The 12151-nt window shown below is 43.9% G+C and overlaps 1 protein-coding gene across 1 annotated transcript; it reads right to left on the reverse strand.

The window, feature by feature from the left end:
• Positions 1–1680: 1680 nt before the first annotated feature.
• On the reverse strand, positions 1681–10208 carry n4bp1 (nedd4 binding protein 1). The gene is made up of 7 exons (XM_010867681.4): positions 9708–10208; positions 6771–8278; positions 5173–5303; positions 4749–4845; positions 4148–4255; positions 3946–4047; positions 1681–3565 (listed from the first exon to the last, which is right to left on the reverse strand). The coding sequence occupies exons 1-7, from the start codon at positions 10017–10019 to the stop codon at positions 3190–3192; spliced, it is 2634 nt and encodes an 877-aa protein (XP_010865983.2). The 5' UTR covers positions 10020–10208; the 3' UTR covers positions 1681–3189.
• Between the last annotated feature and the right edge of the window lie 1943 nt (positions 10209–12151).

Genomic DNA, 12151 nt, shown 5'->3' on the forward strand with positions numbered 1-12151 from the left:
TAGTCCAGCAGCCTGTGTTTGTTTGTGTCAGGGTTGGTGGGATAGGCGGCGTAGACTGAAGAGTTGCAGAGAAATGTTTGACTGTTCCGGAATGTAGATGGTATTTGAACATTCCTCCCTGGACAGACCAACATTATTTTCTTGCCACGATCAGAGAAGAATGGGAAGGAAGGAGTGGGGAGGTGTTTTAGTGAGTGAAATAATGGTATTTTTCTTTCCCTTATCCAATGTGCCTATTAGAAAATTCACCAGCCATCAGCAATTGGGTGGTGGCTAGTGTTAATTTCATAGCCTACTCATACCTGTTAGGAACTGGAGAGATAAGGTACTGAACGTGAGTGGTTACAATCAACATCATGAATAATGTTTGGTTGTCTTCCAATCATGTTTAGACATTAGGGCTGTCAAGCAATAAATACTTTAAGTTGAAGTTAAGTTGAAGATTTAATTTAAGATGTATGTTACAAAAATGTTGATGCCAGCCTGATACTAATATTCATATTGACTACTAAACCTCTAGACCTACTTGTAACTAGATAACGCCTTGCACAATAATACCAAAGTCAATAGTCAAATTGGCATGTAAGGTAGATATATAGCAGTACAACTGCTCAAAAAGCAGCACTGTCAAATCAAACTTTCCATGTTCAACTTGCTCAAATCTGTGGTTAACAGGTAGCTGCGGCAACTCGCTAGTCAGATAAAATTCAGCTGAAATGTCCCCAAAAGGCCTTAAGTAGCCACATTTAACTGGATCAGACATGGCAACATGCTGGGGAGACCAATGAAACGCAAACTGCTTTTAGGGCAGTTGGTGAAAGTTAATTGATCTGATACATTCAGTACTCTTTGTGATAATGACACGTGTGTTCTACACATATATGCCCATACCATAGAATTTGTGTATATTCCCCTTTAAGTGATTAGCTGACAGTGCAAGATGATGTCTTCCTTCCAAAGTTCTGCAGGGATCAGCTTGAAAACACAAACCACCAAGTGGTTTGTATAATAAAGTTGCTGATTGCATAATTAAGAGAGGTGAGTTGAAAAGGTTTCGTTACATAACACCTTAGGAGAAAATGGCTTTCCTGAATAACTAGCCGATGTGTAAACCTCTACAGCTCATGACATTCAAAACAGGATGTTGTGGATTTAGTATCTTGGCCACCAAAAGCTTGTAGTGATTTTGTTGTCTTTTCAAAAGAATGGCAGAGATACATCTTGGCTCTCTGACCTAAACACAACTGTTGCTTGTGGGAGCAATTAATTAATTAGACACACCAACACTCACAGCATGGTTCTCACCCAATTATAATAGCAGAATTTCTACCCCATGACCAAACTCTGCAGTTTCGAGAAACCCCAGGCTCACTGAATCAGAGTGATTGAATTAACATTTAAATTAAGATATGCTTTTTAGAAAATAAATTGAACTTATTTCATTGACTATTTCCTGATCGGTTAGTAAAGGATGCTGGACATGAATTGTCTCCCCTTCAGATGTTTGGCAAGTTATTCAGCCTGAATAAATGGTTTAAGCAAATACCTCTACATTCACTGATGGTTATACCCCTGTAAATAATGTTTTTAGTTCCTTCTATGTCTACACACCCCAATAAAATGGCTTACACGTGTATGGTCAGAACAAAGAAAGCAAGATAAAGCATAACACAATTTCTTGTTTATGACAAACACATGGCCTTTATTATCTTTACCAGCCTGTGGAAATCAATATACAGTACACCCTGTCTTTCAAGTAACTGTGAGATACCCACAGTATGCCTGCACCCTCAATGGTGATACCACAGAATTTCCCTTCTTGTTGAAATCTAAAAAGGAAAATGTACATGTAAACCAAATGTCAGTGACTGACATCCTTTGCATTTCGAAGAAACAACAAAAAAAGTACTTGGAGACAGACCAAAACTTTACCTCACTGGTTAAATACACTGACAAACGTCTCCGGTGTTGAATATTACTGTAATAAACAACAGTATCACTGTAATAAACAACTGTATCACTGTAATAAACCACAGAAGCTACTTGTTATATACAATTTAAGTAAATAGATTTCCAAACTCTGATAAAGATTTGTTGGATATAAGAAATCCAACTACAATCACACCCTTAAAACTTGGTGCACAGTGACCTCTGGTGGCCATTGCTGGTGATTGACTTATTTTTCTATTGCCTAATCTTGAATTCAGAGTTTGCAGTGTGTGTGGCAATTAAGGTAGTAACTTGCACAAGAGCGTTGCCAGGCAGGGTGTGCCAAATCATTGAGTAACATGGGTAAGTATTCTCATCTCTGAGTCAACCTGGGAAGCCTTGGTAGATAGAATGTGTTTTTTAGATTCAGTGTAGTGCACATTCATTATCAGAATATAGGAGGGACTGGAGCCAAACTCCTTAAAATAATATTTGTGGTATTACAAGAAATATAATTCCATCAGATATTGTTGATATAATGTCTTCAGCACATTAGTCAGCTAGGCCAGAGAACTATGGCTTTTTGCCTGTATAGCTACAGGTAGGCCTAGCCTTCTCTCCTGCAAAACTACTGAATCACTGGGAGGAAATAGTCCGATTCAAGTAGCTTGTTTAAAAGAAAAAGAAAAACTTAATAGGATGCTGTATATATATATATTTTTGAAGTTGTTTACATAAAACCACATCTGGCACATCTCAAAATGTTTGTATTTACAAAATCAAAAGGAAACTAATTATTTTACAACATCAATAAAAAAAAATCCTTCAGCAGTTATTACAGCAACAGCAATTTCAACACAATTTGGTTTGACACTTTAAAGACTTGTGCAGATAAATTACAGGAAATAAGTATTTAGGACAAATATGTGCACATTAAATATATGCCAGCTGGACAAGTTCTTCCCACATTCCATGGATTCACTCAAAAGCAAACTATTTAGAAATAGAAGTGCATTTGTGCTAGTGGATACGTTCCATGGACTTTGTTGAACTTAAACAAGATGTGTAGAAAAAGGAGAGCGATGCCTTCCAAACAAATGACCACCCCCAACAGCAGTGCAGCGGCTCACAAACTTTAATACAAAACTCAAAATAGCTCCATTCTCTGTACATAGGCTTACTCAGGACATCCTCCCTCGACAGACGGACAAACCTGTAGGTGTATCTGTGAGAGTGGCTGAGTACTGTGTGTGCTTCATGTCATCCTAGTAGAAGGCCTGACAGCGCATTCAGGTCCCTCATGTAAGGGTTGTCACTCAGGATGCGGTCAATACGCTGCTTCTGATCAGGGAAGATGTCGTACAACCTTTTCTTGAGCTCCACGGTTTCCGATGGTGACCGCTGGGGAGGGGAGGAAGGTGTTGGGCGAGGGGGATGCGACCGCTGAAGCGGAGGGGAGGGGCGTGATCTCGGCAGCGGGGGTGAGATTGTTGGGCAAGGGGGGTGCCATCCAGGGGATCCAGAATGTGGCCAGTGGGAAGGTGGCCTTATCTGGGGGGCAGACTGCAGAGCTTGGACATACACCGGCTGAGGGCTGGCTCGGGGATCTGGCCTCAGAGGTGTGACTGGGCTCCGTCTGAGAGAAACACACACGCTCAGTATTCACCACACACACAAATGCATGCACATACACGCGTTTGTTTTTCCCATTCTCATAGGTGCCAGATTAATGATAACCATAACCCCTGCCCCTAAAGCCGTCCCTTATTGCCGAAACCTAAAACTCAAGTAAACTCTAAAACTAAACCCTAAATTAAAACTAAACCCTATAGTATATTACTTTAAACCAAACCCCCAAAATAGCCTTTTTCCTTCAGGACTGGCTAAAATAATCTTTGGACCCTATGTTCATGTCCCTATGTTATGGCCCTACATGTGTAGTAAACCAGAATCAAATACAAACACACAACATACTGTTTAACAAGCTACACTAACATTATTATCTCAAAAACATACCTGCTGTCCTTCCGTAAAAACAACTCCAGGTGGGGGCCATGCCTTCCCAGGGGGTCATCTGGGATCATGAAGTGGTCCTCTACAAAGGTAAACTGCAGGAGCCTGTAAAGAAGGGGACAGTCAGTTCTGGGGAACAGGGGCTCTAAATGTGTCCATGGATTGTAGCCATGTCTGACCACTGATAGGTTTAAAAGGACCTCACCTCTCCTGGATGATCCTCATCCATGCCTCGGAAGTATTTACAAAGTCCCGCAGGTTGTCGTTGGTTACAATAACACCTCCGGTCTTCTCTGCTAGGTGGAGTAGAAACCTGCAGGTGAGAGAGAGATAAGGCTATGTCAGCTGATGTAGAGTCGGTGTGGATGAGGTGTCAATCAGGAATGCGGGCGAGGCTCTGGGACATAGCTGAGTACAAGGCACAGAAATATGTCGGCGCAAGAATATGACAATAAGCAACCCGACTGGGGATTGTCTTTGTATGCCGGTCTATGAGAGTTAGGTTTTTGCTACATGAGCCTCATCTAATCAAATCAAACATTCAGTAATGTTACAGTTGTTACAAATCTACTGAAACTGATGCACAGGGCATTCTGGTTACCCTGAGAAAAGAGTTGGGCCAGTTGTTAGCACAAATCATCTGCCTTTTTACTGGCTAGAATAGCCCGCTTCATCTCACTTCGGGCCTGCCTTCAGTCTTTTGGGACTATCTTGTCACAATATTATAAATACTCTTTGGTATGGATGAGGTGGTTGCTGACTACAGCTGGCTGTGTGACGAGGTGAGATGTGCGACTCAGCAGTACCGGTCATCGTGTGAGGAGATCCTCTGTCCACAGACCTCCCTAGAAGGCGTGAAGGAGAGCAGACGCAGGTCTTCCAGTTGATTCAGGTAATGTTGTTCTGTAAAATCCAATTGCCATTTGTTAAGTACATTTACACAAACAGATTTGTGCTTGGTGTTGATAAACTGGATAGGGAAGAGAAGACAATGAAGGGATATGATTGGCAAGTCTGTCCTATACATTAACTGATCTACATGGAGCAATTATACACATTGACAAAACATCCCTAACAGAGCACCCCTTAACAAACATGTGGAGCACATTGTCACCATTCCCAGTTCGAACAAGTACTTGACAAAACACAATCATCTGTCCACTGAAAACCTTTTAGGAATGAGATTGTGGCCAGTTGGGGTGGCCTGTGTGTGTGTGTGTCTGTTCAGACCTGTGGTGTATCGGTCTCTCTTCTGCCTCCACTGCGGGACAAAAACAGTGATCTCCCGATGGCCTCGCCTCCAGAAGGCCTCCACAGCGATGGCTATCCCCCGGCAGGAGAAGAAGCGGTGGAGACCGTGACTAGAGAGGAACAGGAAGACATGGATGATGGGGGGCCACAGAGTTAGGGAATCCCTTATGTTAGGCTAACTAACAGGTCAAGTGATTGTTGTATTTCATATTCATCCAGACAGAAGGCCTGAGAGTGTTTAGGGTCCCTGTGGGGTTGTTTAAGGTTCACGGTTGTTACTCAGGATACACTGCTTTTAACACAGCGTTGGGTAACAAACACGCACAAGGAGAAAAAGAAAAGCTACCTAGAAAAACAACATGACGCATTAAAGGCATTGATAAAAGTCAAGAGAAACCACAATGCAAACAACAATATATAAGGCGTAGCCTTGCAACAATTAGAAAATTCCCCTGTGAGAGCCAACTCTGGGCAGGAAGTTCTACAGTCCAAAAATAAAGATGGAGAGTCAAAAAAAGAGTCTTTGTAAAGTTTTACTTCGAATTCTAGGCCGAGATGCTAATCCATCCCAATAAACGAATCACATGAAATGATTTGGTTGTGTTTTATATAAGACTGAGCTGTGAGGCTGGTCAAAGGAAACTGCTAGATGAATGGGCAGACATGGGGTCAGGTAAATCTCATAATAGGCATTACAACCAAACGGGCAGAAAACAATATGAATAAACACACAAGCTTAAAAATAAAGGTCTAATTTTCTGGAGCAATTCAAAGTCACAGGGAAGTTCCCTCCTAAAGAGAAAGTTACTTTGAACAGGATGTGCAACTAGGCCTAACCCCAGCACCATTGACGTGAATAGTAAAATCACCTCGCCAACCTGGAAATGTAAATCACACAATATGCAAAAACGTTTAATTTCCCCATCGTAATTTTCTAAAATAAACCCCCATTCTTGTTCGTACTAGGATGTCACTAAAGTCTATGAACTAAGATGGGATTTTCTGACCTCTTTCTAATGAGGCAGCTACATAGGTATGGCTTAACTGCTGATCAGACCACAGCAAACCGACGTTAGCTATGCCAGTCCAATTCGCCTGACTATCAAAAGGCTTTACTTCCATCACAGTTGTTCCAACTGCAGCAAACCTCCAGGAATGACTTCAGTGGACAAAAAAAAACTGAGAGAAGAAAGAAAAACCCAGGAGAAATGACAAAAGGGGAGAGGGATCCATGGTTGGTGGAGATTACTACTGATCATTATTGAATAGTCAAACAAAGACTCTCCCATGTGGAAAGTCATTGGCCTCGCCAGAGTCCTCCCACAACCGCAAGGTCCGCCTACTCACACACTCATGCATTTACAGAGGGTTACTGGAAGAGCTCTCAGCTGTTACTTTTAAGAAAGTCCAAAGTTGCGAGTAATACTCCCGCTTTCTCACACACACACACACACACACACACACACACACACACACACGGTTGCCGACAGTCATATCTGACCATGACAGAATGAGTGTGGGCCTTGGTGTAGTTCCACATCCTCCTATAGAGGGGCACAGTAGTGGAAGGGACTCACGCCATGGCCACATTGCTGCCGTCGATGATCACGTGGCGCAGGTCAGGGCGCCCCGGCTCGTTCTGCAGCGTCAGGACGTGGGGCGTCTTCAGGGACTCGTGGAAGCGGGTGGTGGTGGTCAGCGGTGGTGGCGGGGGCTCGGCGCGGGGTGGGGGAACCCGGGCCGACAGGGTCTGGTAGGAGCAGCCGGGCCGCGTGTCTCCCGGCTGAGCGGAGCGCTGGGACGTGCTCCTCAGCGACGTCACGCTCTCCACGCGCACCGGCCCTATGGTCTGAGCCCCCCCCCGGGCCAGGTAGTCCATCCGGGACCCAGGCGGAGGGTCTGGCTGATCTGCTGTCCTGGCCCTGGTGCCAGTCAGAGCCTCCGGACTGTCCTCCTCGTCGTCAATGGTAATAACATCGTAGGCAGCTCCCTGAGCGCTGCTCCTCTTTAGTGTCACTGTCTGCAGCAGGCTGCCACACTGTTCCCTCAGGCTAACACTGTTACTGCTGAGCGGCTTAATGTTCTCCTTGGACTTGACGTCCAGGCCTCGCTTTGGCACTTTATCGGGCCCTCTGTCCTTCTCCCTGGAGAACGGAGACGAGGAGGACTCAGGGTTGTGGCTTAATGACGAGTCTCCTCGCAGCCCCTCCGTCTTCTGGCTCTCCTCCACGATGCGCTCCAGCAGCAGGAAGGTGTCCTCCGTCTGGCCGGTCTCCCGGACCACCCGTTCCACCACCTCCTGCTGGTAGCCCATGGTCCTGAAGAAGTTGACCAGGCAGCGCAGGTTGGTCTCGGGGCTCACCGCCTCGCCGTCGTCCACACCGTCGCTGGATTCCAGCCCCATCAGCCCCGTGTTGGCCTTGGAGGGGGTCTTGGCTCGGCTGTCGCACGCCCCGCTGTGGCGCTCTCTCTCCTTCGACTCTTCCCTCCTCTCCAGGGAGTACTGCCTCTTGGTGTCCCTCAGCTCGCTCTCCGACGAGCGCCTCTTATGGGAAGGCCGGGCCCCATTCAGCAGCCCGGCCTCGCCTGCAGCCCCAGACGTCTTCTCCTCAAAGCTAGTGTCCAGGATGCGGTTGGAGAGGTCAGTGACCGGGGTGCTGCTCTGGGAGCGGTCCTGATCTAAATGCAGGACTCCCCCAGTCTGGGTGGGGCTCTGGGCCAGACCAAGCAGCTCCTCCTTCAGGGCGCTAGGCAGCAGGAGCAGCTCCATGGTGTACTTATCATGGCGCTCCTCCACGAACGTCTTGAAGGTGCGCTTGACCGACGGCTCTCTGTCTCCCGGCAGGCTGCGCTTCTCTTGAAAGAGAGCGACAAACTGCTGCACGCGACTCTGTGCCATGACGACGGACTCAACGCAGCCCAGCAGGCGTAGTCGGCCCGGCTCCAGCACCAGAACCTCTGCGCTGGTGTCTCGCAGCAGACGGTCCAGGAAGAGACCCCTGGCGCCGGCGAAGATGCAGTGCATGTCCACGGGGTAGCGCTCCACCTGCTGCAGCTCAGGGTCACACAGGCCCTTCAGGTACTCCTGCAACAACACAGAGTCAGCACCAGGCTGCATCATATCGACTAACACACACAATCTGAGTTGCAAAACCGTTTTGTCACTGTTGCTAATTGTTCTGTTTCCACTGGACAAATTCAGGAACTTTCGATGAATCATTCTGCAACTAAAGCCTTTTGTTGGGGGGCAGAGTGAAGGCTCCACGGTTTGAGAAATAGACACATTGACAATATTAATGTTTCCAACATTAACTCACACAAATGTGGGCAAGAAAACTTTATCAGGAACTACAAAGGATATGATTCAAGGTTACACTGGACAATGTAATGGTAAACACCTTCCTTGGAACAACTGAAATATTACCGGTTACTTAATTGCCTGTTAATTCAATTAATAAGTAAAGCTCCCATCTTGGACAAATAGCTGTAATTGTGTAAAAGCCAGTACTATATGGCATTCATACAAGTTTTGCCAAAACTGGGCCGGGGGGGGGTTAAGATATGGTCCTAACTAACTCATGGGAACCCATCAAAAAAGCCTCTCAACCTTATTTATGGGGAACAATAACTTCACATGAGGTCTACATTCAAAGCTTACAGGGGTAACAAGCTATTTGAAACTGATAGCAGGGTGAACTCCGCCTACCCAAGAAAACCACTCGTCATCCTGAATGACAACTTTCAGTCAACTGTGTCATCACCGGGAAATTAGTGTGACTAAAACCTAGATGGGAAGTTGTAAGAAACCAACTCAATGAGGAAATCTTTCCTGAAATCTTTGAGGAATCAGACTCAAGTCTCAAGACTCAAGACCCACCTATCACAATTCCTGTCCATGCAGCGTATGATTTCCTGATGACTACACACTGGCGGGAGACATGATGGGGCAAGACATAGCCTAAATGTGGTGGAGTTTCCATTTTCTATGTTGTTAATGGGGTGGAAGGGGATTCCAAGTTTACTGGCACCAATAGTAACTATTTCCGTGTCACACAGCGACATTAATATGATCAATTCTGTGTGCTTTGTACATTGAACTCTTTCTGCACTGTACACAATGTTGGGCAGGGAAAACTCCAGATAAAAAAAGAGTCAAAGAGGTAGCTAAAACTGGTCTTGTTAGAGTAACAACATGAACACCAAGGACCGCTTGTCTGTCTGTCATTGCATCTCATGCTGTCTGGATCAAGACAGAATTAGATAGTAAACGTTGCCTCTAAATGGACTACAGTAGAACACATCATTGGTCTTGACTGGTAGGTTGATGAGACAGAGCCTTAACAGTATGAAACCCAAAGAGCTTAACAGCATTGCTACCCTCAAATGACAGACTGTACCTTTGCTCTATCAAAGGCCTTTGCTGTAGTACAGCATACTGGCTAAATTAATGTAGAAAACATAACAATTGTTCTTTCCAAGCCTCAAAACCGTTTCCAACAGTCAGTCAGTTTTACCTTTGCTTTTGATACGTCGTCTCTCTTTCCTTTCAGCTGAAGCCATATCTGTCTCGATGCTGTACTACTGTGGGCTCCAGTGTGGTCCAAAAGGCCGATAATTGTGAAAGCTACCTGGAAAACCTGTTCTACTCTGGGCTTAGCGCATTTAAGTTCTTCTTGCTTGTCCTCAAGGACAGCAAATTCGTCCACGGTCAGGTTCTGTTGTTGTTGCTTGCTTGCTGCTGGTGACAGCCTGTTTCCAGGGGGTTCCGAACAGGTTACGTCCTCCGTTACTCTCTTCATGCCGAGGAGGGGCCTCATTGTTGACATTCTGATTTCGAATATATATGTCCGTTTTCACTATAGGGTGATTTATTATTTCGACCACACGGTATAATTTAGATCTTTGCCCTCCTTCATGGTCCCCCTTGATCTGTCTTCCTCCTCCCTACAGTAAAATATTAGCAAGCGTATTTTTTAAGCCAACTTTTTACATGACAACCCCCGACGCATCCGGAAAGTCCCAGTGATGATGTCATCAAAAGACGACAGAGTGTTTATTTTTTCATCTCAACCGAAGAGATCTTACCGATATGTTTGACTATTTGATATATTGCAACAGCCAAAACACATTTTTTTTTTTTTTTGGGGGGGGGGGGGGGCTGTAGCAAAATACATTTTATTTATTTATTATTAAATAATAATGGATTCTAGCTTCATATGTAAAATAATAGACAACCAATGGGAAATGGTAACACGCAATTGCATTGTAAATGACAACGGGGAAATTAATTGGACGTACTTCTATCTTCCAAATATGAATAAGGATTAGGAATTGAAAAAAATCGAGATGATTTCACCCAAGTGCATTTTTCAAGCAAAACCCTAAATACCCATATTTCGACATCTGTATGATTCGTCTATAGATAATCTTATACAGTTGCACCACCTACAGGTTATGAAGCTACATAAAAAAATGAAATAACGATAGGCCTCACTGGTCTAGTCTTGTTCCGTAACACATAGGCAGCAGACAAATAAGACATAAATTATGAAACGGATACATTATTTTTGTAAAGCTGATTATTGCAACTACAGTATTCTATTGTGAATGTTATCCAATACAAATTTCATCCAACCTACAGTGATAAATGTTATTTAGAAGAGCCTAAATAATTTATCATTTAAAGGTAGTTATTATTGAACAGGTTTAAACAGGTTCAGATTAAATAAGGATCACGCAGACACAAAAATGGGTCCTTACACACACACACACCACACACAGCTGAGCAGCTTCATCAAGCAAGATTTCATATTATACACACATGCCAAAAAAAATAAAGAAGATAATCAATCATTAACAAACAAAGCGAAAATCAATTACATATAATACAATCAATCATATTTATTTTAAAAAGCAATTTTACATCAGCCTTTGTCACAAAGTACTTATACAGATACCCACCCTAAAACCCCAAAAGAGCAAGCAACAACAAAAAAATGATTCACATAATAAGCTAAGAAAAACATGTAAACTAGTAGGGTTAGACCTAGAAAGAAACCTAGAGAGGAGCCAGAATCTAACAGGCGGCCAGTCCACTTCTAGCTTTTCCAGGTGAAAATTATAAGAGAACATGAGCTACATAAAAATGTTTGCATGTTCAGATGTCCAGCAGACCAATAAATACAGGAGGGCTGTGTCCAGAGTCTTCAGGCAGATTCCACATCAGCTGCACAACCAGGTGAACAAGGACAATAACAACCAGATGGCCTGTGTGCAGTGACTGCAAAAATCATCAGGCAGAAACTACAGCTCTGGAATGAATTATGAGACCACTGCAAAATTATCAGTTTCTCTGGTTTCACTATTCATAGGTATGTGTTTGAGTAAAATGGAAATTTTTGTTTCATTCTATAAACTACTGACAACATTACACCCATATTCCAAATAAAAATATTGTCATTTAGAGTATTTATTTGTAGAAAATAACAACTGATCAAAATAACCAAAAGAATACGCAATGCTTTCAGACCACAAATAATGCAAAGAAAACAAATTAATATTCATTTTTAAGAGTTCAGAAATCAATATTTTGTGGAATAACCCTGATTTTTTATCCCAGCTTTCATGCGTCTTGGCATGCTCTCTACTAGGGTGTCACATTTCTGACTTTATGCCACTCCTGGCACAAAAATTCAAGTAGCTCAGCTTTGTTTGATGTCTTGTGACCATCCACCTTCCTCTTGATCAAATTCCAGAGGTTTTCAATGGGGTTCAGATCTGGAGATTGGGCCGGCCATGACAGGGTCATGATGTGGTGGTCCACCATCCAGACCTTGATTGACTTGGCTGTGTGGCATGGAGCATGGAAAAAACTATTTTCAGAGTTGGGGAACATTGTCAGAGCAGAAGCAAACAAGTGTTCCTCCGGGATATCCTTGTACTTGATTTGATTAATGCG

Source organism: Esox lucius, chromosome 19, assembly GCF_011004845.1.
Source record: "Esox lucius isolate fEsoLuc1 chromosome 19, fEsoLuc1.pri, whole genome shotgun sequence".
Lineage (NCBI taxonomy): Eukaryota > Metazoa > Chordata > Actinopteri > Esociformes > Esocidae > Esox > Esox lucius.